We start from the raw sequence: 23,331 nt of genomic DNA, 5'->3' as shown, positions 1-23,331 counted from the left end.
TATTACAATAGGACATTAAATCAGTGTAAACGGAGGCAGTAATTTATATAATAAAATGTAATGATAGTGACCTTTTAAAGGGGTATTCCCATCTTAGACATTTATGGCATATTTATAGGATATTCTATAAATTCCTGATAGATGCGAATCTCCCCTCTGGGATACGCACCTATCTCCAGTACAGTGGTCCCCCGACCCCAGTACTGGCCGCATCAAGGCGAAGAATCAATGGAGAGATGGTTGATTATGGGAACAGCTGTTTCCGTAAAGCCCATACAAGTGAAGGCGGCACGGAGTCAGACGACCCTTGTTCTGAAGATAGGTGTTGGTCCCACTCACTTTAGTGATCAATGGTACATTCAGTATCTGGTCCCTGGTTATCAGCGTCACATTTAATGTATTTTAAATTGATGATTATTCAATGGGTTCAGATAACCAAATTTCTCGGGTTCCAATAATCTCAATGTTGATGACCAGAACAGAGGGCCCACAAGTAGGGTGGGAAAAATTCAGAACCCTCAGTCCTGATCTCTACTCATGTCTATAAATTCATCTAGAAGCAGCAATACAGTGCATTATAGAGCACTCGTATGGAACAGTATTGTGTGCAGTGCAATGCAATGCGTAGACCTAAATTAATACGCAAGAGTTAATGTCCCAGCGTCTGGCTAGGGGAGTTTTGATATGTGGCCCCAAACAGGGTAGCATGATCATAGTCTAAAATACTCAAACATTTCTTTAAATCGGATCTGGAATAGTCACTTCTCCTTTCTTTGTCCAATATATCAATAGGACACATTCATCTTGCGCCTCTTATGTAATTTGCCATAGTATAGACAGGCCTCTTTTCATGCGCTCTTGAGTGCAATATATGTGAAGACCAGAAGGCAGATCTCGACTAAGCGTAGAGCGATCCAGCAAAAATATTCTGTAACGTTGCAGAATAATTATCCTGCTTTTTATGCCTCCATGAGAGATAGTTTACATTAAAGGGTAATATAATATATTTTCTTGGTGTAGGGACAAAATATGCTGATGGTACGCCTTCCATTGAAAAGAGGGATGATTTTGTTATGCCGGGTCAAATCTATACCTATACATGGGATGTTACAGAGGACGCGGGACCTAAAGAAGATGATCCTCAATGTTTAACCAGTAGTTATTATTCAATGGAAAACCCAGTACAAGATGTGAATTCTGGATTGATTGGTGCATTGCTCATATGTAAAAAAGGTAAAGATGAATATATTATGTCATTCTCCCTCAGGAAATTTAAGCTCGGATCCAAGGTTTTAATTTCTTTAGTTAGGAAATTGAGGTCTGCATTTTCCAATATTCGGAATTCTAAATGATATGGATTGATTCATATACAGTAGGTAATGCACATTGTATAGCTGCAGTTAGAAGGCTATTTTCATGTCCAAAGTGGTTATGGTATAACGGCACTCGTAAAATCACTTTTCTGTATTCTAATAATAATAAAATAGATTGCCACCTACTGCTGTGTTTTTTTTTGCAAATCCTCCCCTCTGCGTGTTCTAATGCAGGTATTCTACTATTGGTAAAACATTTTGTCTAAAGCCAGAGATGAACCTAGCCCCTCTGCTGCCTGAGGCGAACTATAAAAAGACGTCCCCCCCCCCCCCCCCCAATCTATCGGAGTTTTCTCATTACTGGCTTTACACAACAGACACGCAGTTTATACATTTTTTTAAATAGGAAAACATTTGTTCTTTATTTGTTAAAGTGCTGTTTAATGTATTGTATAGAAAAGATTTAAATAATTCTTCTTACTGTATTACTTTAGTATCATAGATCAGCAACGCAGCATTAACACTAAAAATAGTTTAACACATCTTCTATGCCCCCTTTTTATTACCTAATTGACTTATGATTTTTAACTGAGTTCAGTGGCACGGCATGGACGGCATGATGCAGTGACGTCATCGTGCCGGGCAGTTGACGTCATCAGCGTGCTCCTGATCTCTTGTAGACCTCAGGTCTAAAACAGGCTGTGGCCTACAAGAGCAAACGGTGGAGCAGGGAGCCAATGGCCAGGGGTTGGCTGGCAAATTTTAGTCTGGGGGGCAAGAACACAGCGCTGGCCCAAGAGTAGCGGCCCATTCTGGGGGCACTGGGCAATTGGTGAGTTTGCCTCCCTAACACCGCTACGGAAGAACTCTGCTAGCTGTCAACAGAAAAATCATCCGCCAGGAGAATTTTTTTTTTCTTGTTAGTGGAGTACAAGAAAGCCTCACCTGGGAATTAGACTTTCATGTACTACGCCATGGGGAAACATTTTTCCCTCTGGCGGATGACTTTTCAGTTGATAGGTAGCAGAGTTACATTGACCTTGACCTCTAGTTTCTATTGTGGCAAATGTAATTTATTTTTATACTGCTAACTTTTTTTTGGACTACGTCGTAGATTCATTGGACTACGTCGTAGATTCATTGGACTACTCCAATTATCTACTTTTTAAAAAAAAAATAAAAAATTGTGAAAGAGGGTTGCATGGGGGAGTTTTGATTTCTTCAATAAAATAAAAATTCTTATGTCTGTTTTTTTTTATATTTTATTATGGCCTTAGGGCTGCTGTCTGATTGACAGCGTTCAATTAGTAAGGTAGTAAGGCTAGGACTTAGCATTAGCCAGTAAAAAGGGTATCACTAACCTATTATTACCCCGGTTCCCACTGCCGCCAGGGATACTGGGAGGAGTCGAGTACGATTCAGTACCTGGCAATCTGAAACAACGGTCAGGCAGCGGAGCAGCCGCAGGCTGGTATTATCAGGCTGGGAAGGGCCAAAAAATGTGGCCCTTCCCACCCTGGTGATGCTAGGCTGCAGCTGCTTTATTGTATCTGGCTAGTTATGAAAAAAAGGGGGAACCCCACGTCATTTTTAAAAATAAATTGAAAAAAATTACGTGAAATCCCCTCCATTTTTCATATCAGCCAGATACAATAAAGCAGCAGCAGCAGCCTAGCATCACCAGGGTGGGAAGGGCCATGGTTTTTGGCCCTTCCTAGCCTGATTGTACCAGCCTGCGGCCACCCCAGTACCCTTCACTTCAGATGGTCTGGTACTGGATCGTACCCAGCTCTTCCCGGTACTCCTGGTGTTGGTGGGTACCGGGGTAATAATAGGGAGTTAGTCCTAGCCTTTTTACTGGCTAACACTAAGCCCCTTCTTAGTAATGGACGCTCTCAATCAGACAACTGCCATTACTAAGGCGGTAATGAAGTATTTAAAAACAGAGACATAAAAAAAGTTTTATTGAAAAAAAGCTTAAAGTGTAGCTAAACGTTCGACAAACTTCTGGCATGTCATAGTGACATGTCAGAAGTTTGGATTGGTGGGGGTCCGAGCATGGAGACCCCCACCTATCACTAGAACAAAGCAGCTGAAGCACTCGTGTGAGCGCTCAGCTGCTTCATGTCTGTTCGGCTTTTTCCGGAAAGCCGATGTATCAGTGTACGGGCTCATAGACTTTGTATTGAGCGTGCAGCTCCGCCGCCACTACGCATCAATGTGATTGGTGCAAGTTTTAATTAATTTTTATTGAAAATTATTTTTACTTTTTGAGCTACAGCTGCTTTGTATCCTGTATACAGAGCTGCTGTATCTAGTGCGGAGACCTGAATCCATTAGGTCACCTATTATCGATCACATCTAAGTTATGAACTTAGATCTGATCGGTAACAGGGGGAGGAACGGTTGTTACTCCGATTGCTCGTCCCCATACGTTATTATCATGTCGGCAGCGCGTCTCCCTGTTTACACATGGAGATGTGATGCCGACAACTATATTATTTTACTTTTTTTAAACTATACGATCAGCAGATGATCGAGTGTTTGCTTGTTCATCTACTGATCGCTGCACTGTATGCAATTGTCGGCAACGAGCGTTCTATGAACACTGGTCTGCCCGGTAATCACCAAGTGTAAAACCCCCTGATTGAAACCATTAATCTCCGTCATTGTCCATGCCCAGTCCATTGTCCAGTATATGTTCTGTAAATGTGGTCACTTTCAAGGGCTTGTCCCATCTGAAAAGGGCATATGGAAAGGCTTTGTCCAGATGGTACAACCCATTTAAGATTACAGATATACAATCTAAATCTATACTCAGATTACGCTCTGTATGAGTATAAAATATTTGGGCCTAGTGTTATGAATCCTTTTGCATCCAGCAATGTAATATTATTGTATTGCTGAATTGGATATTTTTAATTGACTTACAACAGTCAAAACACTTATAAGACTCGAACAAACTTTCCCCTCTTATCTTTAGGAAGCCTAAATTATACCGGAGCACAAAAGAACTTCGACAAAGATTACGTTCTGATGTTCGGTGTGTTTGATGAAAGTAAAAGTTGGCAAACATTTCCATCAATAAATAAGAGACCTTTAATGTACACTGTAAATGGATATGTGAAGGGAGCTGTACCAGGTATGAATTCTTAGAACTTTCTCTGTAAACTAATGGAGCCTGTTCTTGAAGAAAAGTTAGTACCTAAGTGTTCGTATTCATTGCTTACAAATTGGACCTGAATTGTTGTCCCTGTGTTGACATTTTTATTGTATGTGTTCTTAGAATACAGACAGCTCAGCCTATTAGAAAATATTGAAATTACGGAGAGACTTATATATGAAAGGACTTGAATACAAAAAAGTGGTTAGAAATATTGTGTTGCATTCGGTAGCTGGGACCATTGTTTCTGAATCTGATCTCATCAGAATGCCATCATGGAGGTTGTATCTTCTTCCTTTTTCTCAGGGAACAGTGGCCCACTTTTACTGAACAGTTTATGCCATGTAAACGCTCCAAATTTCCAAATTTGGAAAGTGACTAGAATAGCGACCGTAGTCTCCAAAAAAGATGTAGCTTTAGCTCAGATTTATTAAAAGAATAGTTGAAATGGCGCACATGTTTGGAGCAAATCGATATCTGCTCAACTATCAGACAATGAAAAATGTGCCAAATTTATTAAGAGATGCGGCACCATTTAATAAATTTGGCCCAAATCACGTCAACTATCTCCTTTACCAAAACTGGTATACGCCAGTCTAAGTAAATGTGGGTCAGAGTCTCTAAAACCAGCAAAGTGACCTTGCCTTAAGATATTCCCATGTTCATTCATATGTATGTATGTCTATAGTAGGAAAATTAGATATCCATTAAAAAAAACAAGCCAGAGGGGTAATCAGCAAGCAGAGTACAAAACCAGGAGATATTAAAAACCCAAATCAGTGAGCAGAGGGTAAATTCAAAAACAAAGCCGAACTCTACTTCAAAGTGTCCAAACAGTCAGGGTGATACAGGGAATAACCAGAAGCTTGATCAGACACACGAATACACAAGAAATCACAAGCAACAATGAGAAAGCTGAACAGATTCAAATACGCCACCCTTGGCCCTGATAGGTACAGAATGAGAAATAGGAGTGGCTCTGCAACTCAAACCAGGGCAACCCAGAAGCATGACTAGAAGTCATGACAACCTAAATCTGACGGACGTTTTCCTAACAAATCCTAGGTATTTGTAAGCATATGCAGCCATTTTGTAGGATACACAGAATTGTCTTTTGTCACCCAGCCACAGAAACGTCATGCAAATATACACACAGGCATTAGGTACACCCTTTTCTCTTCCTCTCTCCTCCTTCACCAAACAAGTATTAATCATGTGACTAGCCACATGCTCCTTAACATCTACAAATGCAACCCCTACTTCGGCTTCTATTGCTCGGTTTTATTGGGTTTCTAGTGCAGAATCCTCAATGAAAATCCGCAGCAATTCAGCAGCGTCTGAATTCCCCCTGAGGGTTTTAAAGGAATACATAACTTAATACATTGTCTTTACTTCACTGTGTCATATGTGAATACATTTTCTTTGCTCCACTGTGTCCTATGTTGGTGCCATGTAAATGTCGGAAAATGGTATTTGTATTTCAGCATTCACAGCCTGTGTTGATGAAAAGATTAGTTGGCATATACTGGGTTTGAGTTCCAAACCTGAATTTTTCTCCATTCATTTCTTTGAACACTCCCTGGAGCAAAAACATCATAAAGTCTCTATAATAAGTGTGGCTAGCATGGCATCTACAACTGCAAACATGACTGTGCCACAGACTGGCACATGGAAGATATCTTCCCTTGTTGAAAAGCATCTTGAAGGTGAGGTTTTCTGTAACGTAGTCACATATCAAAAACATTCTTGGGGTAAAATGTATCAATCTGTTACGATAGGGTAAAGACGCAAGAGAAATTTCATTGAGAAAAGGAATTTCAATGTAAGAATATATACTGTATATATATGGATTTTGTCCATTATTATGACATATCAGACATTTGGCCATTGAAGATATACCTAGATATATTATTATTCAAGTTCATAAAATTAGATATGCCTAGATTTTTTATTTAACATGTTTATTTTTTTATCTTTTTAATATTGTTTTTACCGTAATAATTGCTCTTATGAGCCATTTCATTTCACTAATAAAATAAATCACAGAAAATGGGATCAAATTTACTTAAAATTACAGAAAAAGGAAGGTTACAACACCAGTTTCCAGCATGATGCATATATGCCACAATATTATATGTGGGAGGTCGCATAGGTCCAAAATACTGATGAACATCCACTTACACACATATCGTTCAAGATTTGTCAAATATTATAATTGTGCACAGATAAGTCTTCTATAAGGTGCCAGTCAAGTGGTTTCACGTAGTGTACCATGCTGGTTTTTAACCTGCCTGGTCAGGAAGGGGCGCAAAGCTTCTGGTCGGGAAGTGGTTAAAGCCCAAATATAGGATATTTTAGTAGGGAAAGGGCCATACTTACTGATATAAGGGCAGGTTAAAGCACCTGCCTGACTAATAGCCTATAAACCAGCATTGTACACTACGCAAAACCATATGGGTTTAAAGGGGTTGTCCAGACCCAAAAAATGTATGGCTTCTCCTCAGGATAGGCCATCAATATCTGATCGGCCAGGGTCTCACTCCCAGCACCCCCGCCGATCTGCTATTTTGAAGGGGCCGTAGCACTCGTTCGAGCGCTGCTTCCCCTTCATTTCAATTACTACTGACACTGAGAATCGCCGACACACTTGTAGCAACGGTTCACAGTATAGCAGCCTTCTCCCATTCAAGTATATACTGCAATACTGTGAGCTGCGGCTACAAGTGTGTCAGTGATTCATAGTGTGAGTAATAAAGGAAATGAAGGGGAAGCAGCGCTCTGCGACCCCTACAATACAGCTGTTCGGTGGGGGTGCTGGGAGTCGTATCTCGTCCGATCAGATATTGATGGCTTATCCTGAGGATAGGCCATCAATTTTTGGAGACTGGAAAACCCCTTTAACACCCCCAAAATGACTATTTTATGAAAAGTAGACCCCCAATGTATTAATTTAACGACATATCAAAGGTTTGAAAATCTGCAGTGTAAAATGTCTGCAGCATGTGGATGAGATTTGTAAAATCTCATCTACTTGCCTTGTGCTGTAATCCACTGCAGACTTTACCTGCGTAAATCCGCAGATAAAATCTGCAGCGAATTCACCAAATGTAACATCACCCTATGGCTGGGGCTACATGGTGACTTTGGCTGCGACATAGCGATCTTTGGCTGTGCGACCTATGTCCCATAGCCTACACCACGAGTAATGAAAGTCAATGTGGTCACGTTGCGAACTGCAAGAAACTGTGACACGACAGTTTGGATTTCTTGCAAGTGTCATGTCGTGGCAACTTGTGTGTTGCGACACAACCACATTGACTTTTATTACATGCAATGTAAGCTACGGGATATAGAGATCTTTGGTTGGGCGACCTGTTTTGTTGCCAAAGTCGCCGTGTAGCAGATAGATAGACAGGGAAGCCTGAAAATATCTGAAAGTCTGTTTTCCTTTTTTTCTGATGTTTAAGCATGGGTGTGGCTTATAGTCCAGTGTATTTTATAGTCCACGTAATACAGTAACAATCTTTATGACTGCATTGATTTACTTGTCTCCATTTATTTCTTATATCAGCTGGTATGCATGGTCATTTAAAGGTAGACTCATGTGCTGACCAAGAACACAGTACAAACAGAAAGTCTGTTTTTCAAACCAGATATATTAAAAAGTGGGATAACTATATAGCGGCACTTGAAGTTGATTGGGATTATGCATCTGGGACGTCAGAGAACCCTGAGAAGTAAGTACCCAATACTTAAGAAATGTAAAAAATTGTAGCTATTTATTTGTCATTTATTAAAACTCTATTGGGGCTGTCATTTTTTTGGGGGCTGTTGCTTTCTTTCTGTTTTGTTTGTATATACAGTAAAGCAGGGTGTATTCAATATATGGCAGCTTAAATGGTTGGGAGTCATTGACAGAGAAATGTCATAGATTGCAGTCTCCAGGAAATGTTATAGCACTGCCCCTCCCCCAGAGACAAGGGAGATGTATACAGAGACTTATATGTGTGTGTATATAGTGTTGTCATCGCTGACCTCCTAATAAAAATGAGATTAATTTACTAATTTTATCCCAAACTACACAGCAAAACAGATAAGTAAGCTACAGAAAACAGTGTCAGGCTATAGTAACTGCTCTCAGGGCCGGCTCCAGGTTTATGTGGGCCCTTGGACAACACAGACTTACTGGGCCCCTTTGTGGGGGAACTCACAGCGGCAGTAAAATGCCAAAAATCGTCACTCTGTGCCCCCATATAGATGTGAGACCCAGTTTATGCCCACATATAGAAGTTAGGCCCCCAGTTTGTACCCCCATAAATTTAGTGCCCTCTGTAGATAGTGCCACATAGCCCCCCTCCCAGGAAGTTCCACACAGCCCCCTCCAACCAGGTAGTGCCACACAGCTCCTGACGTCACTGTCCATATATGGACAGTGCTGTCAAGGGCAACCCCAGAGCCATAGTCCCGGGCAGAGCAATACTAGCACTGCCTGGGAGTGGCGTAGCTAAAGGCTCATGGGACCTGGTGCAAAAATTCAGCTTGGGCCCCCCTACCCCTCCCCAACACCACCAGACTCCTGCGTACGCCTATGCCCAGCTGCCTTGCCTGACAGACTCCATGAATGCCCCCACAGTATAATGACCCCCCATAGCTGCCTCCACACAGCATATTGCCACAATTGCTGCCTCCACACAGTATAATGCCCCCCATAGCTGACCACCACAGTATAATGCTCCCCGTAGCTGCCCCACACAGTATAATGCCCCCCATTGCTGCCCCCCACAGTATAATGCCCCCATAGCTGCCCCCCATAGTATATTGCCCCCATAGCTGCCCCCAAAGTATAATGCCCCTATAGCTGCCACACACAGTATAATGCCCCCATACAGTATAATGCCCTCCATAGCTGCCCGACAGTATAATGCCCCCATAGCTGCCCCATACCGTATAATGCCCCCCATAGCTGCCCCATACAGTATAATGCCCGATAGCTGCCCCATACAGTATAATGCCCCCATACAGTATAATTCCCTCCATAGCTGCCCCATACAGTATAATGCCCCCATACAGTATAATGCCCCCCATAGCTGCCACATACAGTATAATGCCCCACGCAGTATAATACCCCCATAGCTGCCCCATACAGTATAATGCCCCCATACCGTATAATGCCCCCCATAGCTGCACCATACAGTATAATGCCCCCCATACAGTATAATGCCCCCCCATAACGTATAATGCCCCCCATGGCTGCACCATACAGTATAATGCCCCCCATAGCTGCCCCATACAGTATAATGTCCCCCATACATATAATGCCCCCATAGCTGCCCTATTCAGTATAATGCCCCCCATACAGTATAATGCCCTCCATAGCTGCCCTATACAGTATAATGCCCTCCATAACTGCCACATACAGTATAATGCTCCACGCAGTGTAATGCCCCCATAGCTGCCCCATACAGTATAATGCCCCCATACAGTATAATGCCCCCCATAGCTGCCACATACAGTATAATGCCCCATGCAGTATAATGCCCCCCATAGCTGCCCTATACAGTATAATGCCCCCATACAGTATAATGCCCCCCATAGCTGTCTCATACAGTATAACGCCCCCCCATACTGTATAATGCCCCCTCAGCAGCTACAATATGACCCCCTTCCTCCCATACCCAGTATAATGCCCCCCTATGTACCTAATAGAAAAATAATAACATAATTATTTACCTATCCCCGTTCCTACGATGTGTGGAGGATCCTTCTCCGCCTATGCACTGTCCTGTGAGTGACTCGGTGCAGACAGGCGCGATGACGTCACTACATCGCGCCTGCCTGCACCGAGCCGCTCGTGGCACAGTGAATGCTGGTGAAATGCTCAGTTGGAAGTGGGACCAGCGCGGTCAGCGCTGTGTGACAATGGGGGCACTGCGGATCACTGACCAATGCACCTTTAAGAGATTAATGGACATCCCATTCCAAAACCATAGGTGTTAATATAAAGTTGGGTTCCCTTTTGCAGCAGCAATAGCCTCCGCTCTTCTGAGAAGGCTTTCCACAAGATTTTGGATTGTGTCTGTGGGAATATATGTGCGCATTCAGCCAAAAGAGCATTTGTGAGGGCAGACACTGATGTTGAACGAGAACATATTACTCAAAATCTTTGTTCTAGTTCATACCAAAGGTGTTCGATGGGGTTGAGGTCAGGGCTCTGTGCAGGCCACTCGACACCACACCAAACTTATCATACCATGTCTTTATGGACCTCACTTTGTGAACTGGGGCACAGTCATGCTGGACCAGGAAAGGGCCTACCCCAAACTGTTGCCACAAAGTTGGAAGCATATAATTGTCTAAAATGTCTTGTACACTGTAGCATTAACATTACCCCTCAGTGGAATAATAGGACCCAGCCCAAACCCTAGACTGTTATTTCTTGTCCTCCAAATTTTACAGTAGACACTATGCATTTCAGTAGGTAGCATTCTCCTGGCATCTGCCAAGCCCAGACTCATCCATCAGAGTGGCAGAGAGCAAACGTGATTCATCACTCCAGAGAACACATTTCCGCTGATCCAGAGTCCAGTGGCGGCGCGCTGTACACCACTCTTAGGCTTGTGCGCGTCTGCTCAACCATCAAAACTCAACTCCCGACACCCAGTTCTTATGCTGATGTCACTTTCCAGAGGCATTTTGGAACTCTGTAGTGAGTGATGCAATAGGATAGCAGATTTTTATGCACCACGTGGCACTCAGTTGCCCTGGTTAGTGCGTTTGCGTGGTTTACTGTTGCATCATTGAGCTGTTGTTACTTCTAGACACTTCCACTTCACAATAACATCACTTACAGCTATCCGGGGCAGATTTAACAGATCAGATATTTCACAAATTGACTTATGGCAAGGGAGGCATCTCTATGTCAGTGCCACGTTTAAAGTCACTGAGCTCTTTGATGCAACCCATACTACTACCAATGTTTGTCTATGGAGATTGCATTGCTGTGTGCTTGATTTTATGCACCTTTTTGCAATGAGTGTGGATGAAACACCCAAGCTCAATAAATAGGAGGGGTACATACTTTTGGCCTTATAGTGTATATAGTATATATATTTCGGAGATCAGTGTCTCCCGCTCTGTCCTATGCTGCCCCCAGATAGGGGTGCATAGAATACCTGACAGATTCATCTAAAAGTGCACACTACTCCTGTAGAAATGTTTATGGTACTTCATATAAGCAGTTAGTCAGTGCATAAGATAACAGACTAGAAAGGGATATCTCGAATATATTAAATAGAACTATTCATTATATTTGGATAACTGGAGGTACACATTAAAGAGGTAAAAACAAGAAATTTTGGGGATCCTTGGTGGTTTGGTTTCTATTATTTGCTTTTTTCAGTAGTAAACATTGATATCAGAATTTTAAAAGATATAGTAACATACATTAAAGTTCAGCAATTGCCCATTGCAAATATTAGATCCTAAACTTTAATCAGCAAGATCTCTAAAATATATTACATTTCATAATGGCAGGAATACAAAGTATTGTGTTACTGTTTGATAAAGAATTTCTCTCCCACATTTACTGTTAGAGCGTACTGCCACCATCCATTTAAGAAAGTTATCTATAAGCAATATACTGATAACACTTTCACAGAGGAAGTGAATAACCCCAAAGAACTTGGACTGATCGGACCAGTGATCCGTGCTCAAGTCAAGGACACAATTATGGTATGTATTGACATCTCTTTTATCTATGTTGAGAACTGAGTTTGTGTAGAATTTGGGAACAATAATTTTTGCATCATGAAACCAATAAAAATACTTCTATACAATAATTTCTAGTGCATTTTTGACCACCCAATTGACAGAAACTCTACTGTGATCAGCACCTAGAGGAACACCCATACAGTAAGAGGGCTGGATCTATTATGTTAAGAAGTTATGTACAAAATATAGTTCACGTCATTTTGCAAGACTATGTCACCAATATGTTATCTGTGCAGGCCTGACCACTGGGAATCCCACGAGTCATGAGAACGAAGCCCCCTCTGTCTTTACCAGACACAGATCAAGGCATGTGTCTGGGGGCTGACCTGCAATACAAATGAATAGAGCTGAGCTACAAATCTTCTTTTACCAGACACAGTGCCACTTTTGCTATGTCTGGCTAAAGCCCCCTAGTTCTTATGATTGGTGGGGGTCCCAGTGGTTGAAGCTGCACTGATCAAATATTTATACCATGTTATAGCAATATGCCATTATTATTTGTAGAGAACTGCTTTAAACTGATTTTTCTGTACCCTAATTTCAATGAAGATATATTGTCATGTGCCATGTATAGCTCACTGCAGGAAAAACCTGCCAGGTGCAGAAAGTTGTCATATTTGACAGATCACATAATGTATATATGGAACTCAATTAATTGGGAATTTGTGTCTTGCGATGGCTCAGTGGTTAGTACTGGGTGTGGATCTGACCAGGGCAACATCTGCATAAAGTAAGCATCTTCTCACCATCCACTTTTAGGTGGGTTTCCTCCCTTTCTGCACAAAAACCCAAAACATGCAGTTCATAAATTCATGTTAGGCTTCGTTCACATCTGCGTTGGGGTGCCGTTCTGACGTTCTGAGGTTTCCTTCAGAACGGGACCCTGAGCAGACACAAACTGACACCAACGTTTCCATCACCATTGATTTCAATGGTGACGGATCCGGTGCCCATGGTTTCCGTTTTTGTCTCTTGTGCACCGGACCCGTAGTTTTGCCGGAAGCAATAGCGTAGTCGCCTACGCTATTGCTTCTCTATTCTTTCCGGCAAAACGACGGGTCCGGTGCACGAAAGAGACAAACGGAAACCACGGGCACCAGCTCCGTCACCATTGAAATCAATGGTGATGGAAACGGAAACCTCTGGTTTCCGTCAGTGTCAGTTTGTGTCTGCTCAGGGTCCCGTTCTGACGTAAACCTCAGACGGAACGTCAGAATGGGACCCCAACGCAGATGTGAACGAAGCCTAAATAACATAAATTCTGCATGTACAACTTATCACATCTGAACTAGTGATTCTATATATTTTTTATGCTGAACATCGGAAAACTCCAAACTGGTCCCACATACTGTATCTCCCACAGATAATGCTAACATATTTGGAAAATAAATATTTTCCTAACAATGTTGGGAGTGATGTTCATAGAGGCCTTTGTGATACATTTTGTTATGTGTTTTCCTAGGTTGTATTTAAAAACATGGCTAGCCAGCCCCACAACATATATCCACATGGCGTGTCATTACAACGATTCTTTAGAGGTTATGTTCCAGACATAAAAGGTATGGCTGTTTTATATTTAATAATGTTTTAAAAAGTGAAACAATCTGACCGCACAACTTTTAGCCACTATCACCAACCCCAAAGTCCCTAAAAAGAAGACACGTACACCTTGTATTTAGGTAAAGCTTGGGTCGGCCTCAGCATTTATTTGAAACACATTTTCAAGATATTCTGGCAAAACCACACAACCCATTAGCTTAACTTTATGTTCTTACTTTTTTTGACCCTTACTTCAATGCCAGCCTGCCCGTTAATAGTGAGCATGTAATAACTTGTTTCAATCTGTACAAGGATACTTCGACTTCTCTCCCCCTAACTCTGGGAAAAATCTCAACATTCCTTAACGTCACCAGATTACATTTTCGGTAACACGGCTTAGAATATTTTTATGTGCTTCTTTCTTTTAATTAAACACTGCTTGCAGTCCCTGGCCCATTGTCAAAAGTTGTATCCTACCATGTTCCAACAACGCTCACTGCTGCCGACAATATCAGGTGTGATTCTGTGGTACACTTTGGGTAACTTTGTGTAAGTGACTGCAGTATATTTGCTAGCAATATTCTCCATAGTACTCTCTGTGTATAGAGAATCAGTAGCATAAATTTAGTTGTAAAAGTTTGTACTGGAAACATATAGGTGTCACAATTTAATAAGTGCGCAATAATCTTTATGTTCTTCTACTAGGTAATGAGACACATAATAGCACAGTGATGCCAGGAGAAACAGCAACCTATTTCTGGACTATACTGGATATTGATGAACCTATAAAAAGTGACCCGCAGTGTTTAACAAGAATATATCATAGTACTGTGAACATAGTGAAGGATTTGGCCTCTGGACTTCTTGGTACACTTCTTATTTGCAAGTCGATGGCATTAAATACCAGAGGTCTACAGGTAAAAATTATGTACACTTAGTACACTTCTTATTAGTAAGTCAATGGCATTAAATACCAGAGGACTACCGGTAAAAATTTAGTACACTTAGTACACTTTTTATTAGTAAATCAATGGCATTTAATACCAGAGGACTACCGGTAAAAATTATGTACATGTAGTATACTTCTTATTAGTAAGTCTGTGTCACGGCTGGTGGGTATGTGGACCCATTAGTCCGCACCGCCGTAGCGGGGAGGCAGCTGGCCAAACAACAGAGCACCCAGTAATACAAAGTCCCGCACTAGGGTACCTGGGTAGTCCAGACAGTGGCCGCAGCTCTGGCATGGATGGTGGTGGGTGCAGCAGGTTACGCCAGACGTGGCGGATGACAGTAGGTGCCACAGGTTGCGCCAGATGTGAATCACACTGGACGTGAAAGATGATACTGGACGTGGCAGATGACACAGGACGTGGCAAACGACAGCAGGTGCAGTAGACACGACTCAAACACTAGTAGGCACAGGAACAAGAACACAGCACAGGATACAGGAACAGGTAACAGGGCACAGGTAACAACTGGAACGGGAAAAACTAAGGGGCCATTTGCAAGACAGACTTGGGATAAACTAACAACGCTTAGGAAAGGACCAGAAGGGCAGGGCCCTTCTTATAGTCCAGGAAATCATTGCAGTTGATTATGATGATTATCTTCATGTGCGCCCGCTGGCCCTTTAAAAGCAGACACGAGCGAGCGCGCGCACCCTATGGGACACAGCGGACCGGAGCGGAAGAGAGCCTTGGCGTCTCCTAGGAAAGAGATGGGGAGCAGCGCTCACAGATCCATGGCTGCGGGCGTCGGGAGGTGAGTAAACCCGATGGCCCGTGGCCATGGACCCTACATTATGTGCATGTAGTAGACTTCTTATTAGTAAGTCAATGGCATTAAATACCAGGGGTCTACAGGTAAAAATGATGTACACGTAGTACACTTCTTATTAGTAAGTCAATGGCATTAAATACCAGAAGACTACTGGTAAAAATTTAGTACACTTCTTATGAGTAAGTCAATGGCATTAAATACCAGAGGATTAAAGGTAAAAATTATGTACACGTAGTACACTTATTATTAGTAAGTCAATGGCATTACATACCAGAGGATTAAAGGTAAAAATGATGTACACTTCTTATTAGTAAGTCAATGGCATTAAATACCAGAGGACTATCAGTAAAAATTATGTACACGTAGTACACTTCTTATTAGTAAGTCAATGGCATTAAATACCAGAGGATTAAAGGTAAAAACTATGTACACGTAGTACACTTCTTATAAGTACGTCAATGGCATTAAATAACAGAGGACTACAGGCTCTTACCATTGGGAAGACTTCTTTATAATAGTTACCATACAGTATTTCACACAATTAATTTAAATATTTCGTAGATTTCTTTGCATTTGCCATGTGTAAAATCCTCTTATGTTCACCTTTGAGTAGCATTATAAATTGTGTATACTGAGGTAATCTACATAATCTACACTTGTAAATACATACCATTACATTAGTAATATTGCACTCGCCCTGTGATGCAGCCTGTAATACAGTCCAGAGCTGAATTCACAATTCTGCTGGTCATCATTGGAAACTGTCAACAAGCTCATCATACACATCCCTAATATTTAGCTAAGCTTCTATAATGCTGTGGGAGAGTTAAATTGCCATACAGTACCTAGTATAAAGATAACATTTCCCAAAATGTGAATCACCAGAGAAAACTGTGCAGACATTGATCAGCAAGGATGTTGATCTTCCCTGACATACCTGGAATTCATAGTAATGTATTTCTTGCATTCCTCCTAGGAAAAAGCTGACGAAGAGCAAGTTGCAATGTTTACTGTATTTGATGAGAACAAAAGTTGGTACTATGAGCACAATAAACCGAAAGCCTGCAACAAGGTTCTCAACAAAGACCCAAAGAGCCTATACAATTCCTATGTCATCAACAGTAAGATGTTTTACCATTTTTTCGGTTTCCCTTGTGTCGAGAAACAAAGATTTTCCAATGACAAAAAAAGATGTATGGGAGAATAGAAAATAGAAGAAAGATATTTATAGATGATAACATCTTTTATACGTGTATTTTCTCCTGTATCATTCAATAGAATGAGAAGTCTCTGAAGAAGGTACTTACAGATTTTTTAGTTTTTAAGGAGTACAGGAGGGATAATGGACAAAAAAACATTTTGGTATCTAATACAGTGAATATAAAAAGTCTACACACCCCTGTTAAAATGCCAGGTTTTTGTCATGTTACAAAGTCAATACAAGATGAATAATTTCAGAACTTTTTCCACTCTTTCTTGCAAAAGCGCTCCAAATCTGTCAGATTGCGAGGGCATCTCCTGTGTACAGCCCTCTTCAGGTCCCCCCACTGATTTTCAATGGGATTCATGTCTGGGCTCTGGCTGCGCCATTCCAAAACTTTGATCTTCTTCTGGTGAAGCCATTATTTTGTTGATTTGGAGGTATGCTTTGGGTCGTTGTCGTGCTGAAAGGTGAAATTCCTCTTCATCTTCCGCTTTTCAGCAGAGGCCTGTAGGGTTTGTGCCAATATTGACTGATATTTGGAACTTTTTATAATTCCCTCCACCTTGACTAAAGCCCCAATTCCAGCTGCAGAAAAGCAGCCCCAAAGAATAATGCTGCCTCCACCATGATTCACTGTGGGTATGGCGTTCTTTTGGTGATGTGCAGTGTTGTCTTTGTGCCAAACATACCTTTAGGAATTATGGCCAAAAAGTTCAACCTTGGTCTCATCAGACCATAACACGTTTTCCCACATGCTTTTGGCAGACTTGATGTAGGTCTTTGCAAAACATAGCCAGGCTTGGATGTTTTCTTTGTTAGAAAAGGCTTCCTTCTTGCCACCCTCCCCAACAGCCCAGACATATGAAGAAAATGGGAGATTGTTGTCACATGCACTACACAACCAGTACCTGACAGAAAATCCTGCAGCTCCTTTAATGTTCTGTAGGCCTCTTGGTAGCCTCCCGGACCAACATTTGTCTTGTCTTTTCATTAGGTTTTGAGAGACGTTCAGTTCTTGGTAATGTCACTGTTGTGCCAAATGTAATCCACTTCTTGATGACCGTCATCACTGTGTTCCATGGTATATCTAATGCCTTGGAAATTCTTTGGTACCCTTCTCCTGACTGATGCCTTTCAACAATCAGATCCCTTTAATGTGTTGTAAGCTCTTTACGGACCATGGCTTTTGCTGTCACATGCAACAAAGAAAACGTCAGGAAAATCCTAATAGAACAGTTGAACTTATATGTGGTTATTCAGAATCACTTTAAATAATGGCAGCTGTGTACTGACTACTATTTAACATGAGTTTGAATGTGATTGGCTAATTCTGAACACAACCACATCCCCTATTATAAGAGAGTGTTCACATTTATGCAACCACATTATTTTTGTTTTTAATTTAAATTTTCCCCTCTAAATGATTTCAGTTTGTTTTTCAATGGAATTGTACAGATTATGGGTCACATTAAAGGCGGAGAAAGTTCTGAAATCATTCATATTGTACTGACTTTGTAACATGACAAAAATAGTTGTTTTTTTTAAATTCAGTTATTATTCATGAAACTAAAATGTTATTATTAGCAATGCGAGCTTAGACAGTAAGGTTATTAGACATCAGCTAGAAATCCCTAGTCAGTGCAGTTTGTCACGATCTGTGGGTATGTGGTCTGTCACGATCTGTGGGTATGTGTACCCACTGGCCATACCGCTGTGGCGGGATAGCAGCTGGCCAAACAGTGTACCAAGTCAATGTATATATAGTCCTAGCACAAGGATGCCTGTAGTCGTTCAAACAGTAGCAACGGCTAGGCTCAGATGGGACCTTGGCAGCAGACACCAGACGTGGTGTAACACAGCAGTCGTGACCAGTGGCACAACATGACTCCAACTTTCTAAGGCACATGAACAAAGGTAGCACGGGATAGAGGATACAGGATACAAATAGCAGGTACGGGAACACTGGGAACAGGATAACACTAAGGGATCATTTGCAAGACTAACACGGGCAGGCAAGGAGTAAAGGGACAGGTCCCTTCTTATAGTCCAGGGTGATCATGGTCTAATAGTTGATTATTTTCATGTACGGGACACAGCAGAACGGAGCGGAAGTGAACGCTGGCCAACTTTCTAAGGCACTGGAACAAAGTTAGCACGAGCTACAGGTAGCAGGTACGGGAACACTGGGAAAAGGATAACACTAAGGATAACACTAAGGGAGCATTTGCAAGACTAACACGGGTAAACACAACAACGCTCAGGCGAGGAGTAAAGGGGCAGGGTCCTTCTTATTGTCCGGGGTGATCATGGGCTAATTGATGATTATTTTCATGTGCACGCGCACCCTATGGGACACAGCAGAATGGAGCAGAAGTGAGTGCTGGCATCTCCTGGGGAGGCGATACGGGCGGAAACATCATGTGTTGTGGGCACATGTGGTAAAAGCCAATTGCGTAGTATACACCTTTTAGCCACTAAAACAATTATATGCATCCTACCCTTTTAGATGATTCTGATTAAATGGAATCAGTAGAATGGAATAGTATCAACATGTGTGTAAGCTGTAACGTTATATCCTACATGGTGCCATTATAGGCAAGGATGTCCCTCCAAAATTTTGGGATTAGCGGGCATGTCCACATACCGTGGTAAAGATCAGTACGCCATTGCTGGCATTTCGGGCATTTTGTCATCCTATCTGGGTGATTTGGTGACTCAGGCAAATTAAAGGCATATATGTATGTATGTATGTACGTAAATGTGTTTGCCTCCAGTTCTCACTGGGAACATGTATACACACGAGTGCCCACCCCTCCAATATACGAGAGGAGACCTCCTCATTGTTCAATACTTTTAATACTTTCTCCAAGTATGAAAAATGAATTGGTGGTTTGTATAATCCGCATTTATCTCTAATTGCTAGGTATATGTCAGATATGGATTTCTTTACCGAACCATTGCCCAGCACCTTGTCAAACTCATTAATAAGGGTTTCATTAGAGACATCTTTTAGTCTTTTGGCACAGAAAGATTTCAATTGCAGATATTGAATGGTCTGATCACCGGTAAGTCATTGTAAAGTCCATGGCCGCGGACCGTCGTCCTCAGGGGTGAACCTAGCCCGTCTGCAGCCTGAGGCGATCTATAAAAAGGCGCCCCCCCCCCCCACAAATCTATCGGAGTTTTCTCATTCCTAACTTTACACATCAAACACGGAATATATAAATTTTTTAAATAGGAAAATATTTGATGTTTATTTGTTAGGCCCTGTTCACACAGAGTATTTTGACGAGTTTTTGGGAGCGGAAACCGCTCCGCAAAACTCGTCAAAAACCGGCCGAAAATGCCTCCCGAGAAAGAAGGGACATGCCCTATCTTCGCACGTTTACGCCTCTGACCTCCTATTGACATCAATGGGAGGCAGAGAGAGGGTATTTCGCTGAGTTTTTTGCCCGTAGCACTCAATGGCCGTGAGCGAAAAACGTGGTGAAAATCGCGGCAAACGACGTGCAGGAAGGGACAAAATTTGCCTCAAAAACCCAAAAAACTCAGTGTGAACATAGCCTTAAAGTGCTGTTTGAAGTATGGAAAATATTTAAAGAATTATTCTTACTGCCAATCAGTGCAGTGCAAATAGTACAGTCTGCCCTGCACTGCCCCATATCTCTCCTCGGCAGCCAGTCTCATTTGCGGCGAAACTCTCTGCAATTACATTCAGGCCAGTCCAGGACGGATCGCGCTTAGCGCTGTTTTGAAGCGGCACGTCCTGGGCTGGTTTCTTTGCTCTACCTGCTGTATTGTTGTGGTCTGCCTGTGCTGGCTCGATGCCAGTGGTGGATTAATATGATCTTTGGCCCTGTGCGGTCCACAAGTTATGGACCCACATCCCACACGTAAGTATCACCTACATGTCAAAGTACATCACATGCCACTCTGCAGACTGTCTCTTAGCCTGATCATCTGCTGCCACACTCACACTTCCCCACAGCCCCCACCACTGTAATGTACATAGATTGTAAGACCAACATTACCAATAATACCGCCATACTGCTACAGAATAATACCCCATACTGTTACTGAATAATACCCCCATACTGTTACTGAATAATACATTTATACTGTTACTGAATAATACCTCCATACTGTTACTGAATAATACCCACATACTGTTACTGAATAATACCCTCATACTGCTACTGAATAATACCTCACACTGTTACTGAATAATACATTTATACTGTTACTGAATAATACCTCCATACTGTTACTGAATAATACCTCCATACTGTTACTGAATAATACCCCCATAATGTTACTGAATAATACCACCATACTGCTACAGAATAATACCCCATACTGTTACTGAATAATACCCCCATACTGTTACTGAATAATACATTTATACTGTTACTGAATAATACCTCCATACTGTTACTGAATAATACCCCCATACTGTTACTGAATAATACCCTCATACTGCTACTGAATAATACCTCATACTGTTACTGAATAATACATTTATACTGTTACTGAATAATACCTCCATACTGTTACTGAATAATACCTCCATACTGTTACTGAATAATGCCCTCATACTGTTACTGAATAATACCCCATACTGTTACTGAATAATACCCCCATACTGTTACTGAATAATACCCCCATACTGTTACGGAATAATACATTTATACTGTTACTGAATAATACCCCCATACTGTTACTGAATAATGCCCTCATACTGTTACTGAATAATACATTTATACTGTTACTGAATAATACTTCCATACTGTTACTGAATAAAACTGCCAAACCATGATCACATATTACTACAACATTGTGTCAGAAAAAACCCACCATACTGTTAGTGAATAAATCACACTATATATAGACCAATATTACCACCATATAGTGACCTTATAGAGGTAGATGCCAGTTATACACAAGATATCTGCAGACCATATAAGTGATTACAGTATAGTTATATCGAGTGACTATTGTGGCAAATTTAAGTTTTTTACATTTTTATACAGCTTTTTTTTGGTAGGTTCCGCTGGAGCGTTTGGACTACGTCGTAGATACATTGGACTACTCCGATGATCTACTTTTAAAAAATAAAAAAAAATGGTGAAAGAGGGTTGCAAGGGGGAGTTTAGATTTCAATAAAAGTTTTTCTTGTGTTTTTTTTTTTAATACTTTATTATGGCCTTAGTAATGGCTGCTGTCTGATTGAGAGCGTCCATTACTAAGAAGGGGCTTAGTGATAGCCAGTAAAAAGGCTATCACTAACCCCTATAATTACCCCGGTTCTCACTGCCGCGAGGGGAGTACGATCCAGTACCCGACCATCTGAAGCGACGGTAAGGCAGCAGGGCGGTCACAGGCTGGTTTTACCAGGCTGGGAAGGGAAAAAAAACGTGGCCCTTCCCACCCTGGGGATGCTAGGCTGCAGCTGCTTTATTGTATCTGGCTGGTTGTGAAAAATAGCGGGAACCCCACGTCTTTTTAAAAAAAGAAATAGAAAAAAAATTACGTGAGATCCCCTCCATTTTTCATAACCAGCCAGATACAATAAAGCAGCAGCAGCCTAGCATCCCCAGGGTGGGAAGGGCCATGGTTTTAGGCCATTCCGAGCCTGATATTACCTGCCTGCGGCCACCCCAGTACCCGCCCTTCTCTTCAGACAGTCGGGTGCTGGATCGTACCCAGCTCTTCCCAGTACTCCTGGTGGCGGTGGGTACCGGGGTAATAATATGGGTTAGTGATAGCCTTATTACTGGCTAACACTAAGCCCCTTCTTAGTAATGGACGCTCTCAGACAGCTGCCATTACTAAGGCGGTAATGAAGTATTAAAAAACAGAGACATAAAGACATTTATTTTATTGAAATGACAACTCTTCCACACAATCCACTTTAACCATTTTATTTAAAAAAAAAAGAAATAAAGCTTAAATCAGCGAAGTAGTCCAACGAATCTACGACGTAGTCCAAATGGTCCAGCGGAACCTGCAAAACAAAAATTAGCAGTATGAAAAATAAAAATAAAGCTGGCTGCCCCCACAGACGTACAAACATATGAATAAATAGCTACCTTCGGAAACATATTAAAATAATTAGAAAAATTAGGCCAATAAAAAAATAAAAAATGATAACACCTTTCTTTTAAAGAGAACCTTTCACCTCCCCATACATGTACAGCTGAGTGCAGCATGTAATGGGGGGGGGGGGGGCCGCACAAACTCTGGGGCACTTTACATTTTTTTCGTTATTTAGATATCAGTGCTGTAATATTTGGCGCCCGATATTTAAATAACCCCCTGAACTGTCAATGGGGAGGTAATTGGCAAGGGGGCGTGTAACATCGCTGTGACACTGTCCAATCAGCTACGGTCAGCGTTACAGCAAGAGCTGGAGAGAGAGCGCGTGCGCACAGCTCCGCCACCACTAAGGAACACAAGAGTAGAAGAAGAGTGTGAATTCTTCTTCTTCTGTTTCATGGCATCGGAGCTGTGTGTGCACGCACGCTCTCACTCTTTAGCTCTCGGCAGACAAGGACGACAAGACT

At 41.8% G+C, this 23,331-nt stretch overlaps 1 protein-coding gene across 1 annotated transcript in view; it reads left to right on the top strand.

Annotated features, from left to right (window-relative positions):
* The window catches only part of F5 (coagulation factor V), an 88,116-nt gene that overhangs the window by 14,308 nt on the left and 50,477 nt on the right, over window positions 1-23,331 (top strand). Inside the window, exons 4-11 of the mRNA XM_075853907.1 lie at window positions 1,021-1,233; window positions 4,297-4,455; window positions 5,961-6,182; window positions 8,048-8,213; window positions 12,069-12,207; window positions 13,709-13,805; window positions 14,491-14,702; window positions 16,541-16,685. Of these exons, the coding sequence (XP_075710022.1) occupies window positions 1,021-1,233; window positions 4,297-4,455; window positions 5,961-6,182; window positions 8,048-8,213; window positions 12,069-12,207; window positions 13,709-13,805; window positions 14,491-14,702; window positions 16,541-16,685 (1,353 nt within the window). The remainder of the gene's footprint in view (window positions 1-1,020; window positions 1,234-4,296; window positions 4,456-5,960; window positions 6,183-8,047; window positions 8,214-12,068; window positions 12,208-13,708; window positions 13,806-14,490; window positions 14,703-16,540; window positions 16,686-23,331) is intronic.

Source organism: Rhinoderma darwinii, chromosome 2, assembly GCF_050947455.1.
Source record: "Rhinoderma darwinii isolate aRhiDar2 chromosome 2, aRhiDar2.hap1, whole genome shotgun sequence".
Classification (NCBI taxonomy): domain Eukaryota; kingdom Metazoa; phylum Chordata; class Amphibia; order Anura; family Rhinodermatidae; genus Rhinoderma; species Rhinoderma darwinii.
The sequence above is the reverse complement of the archived record's forward strand: the minus strand, read 5'-3'. Positions and strand labels throughout refer to the sequence as shown.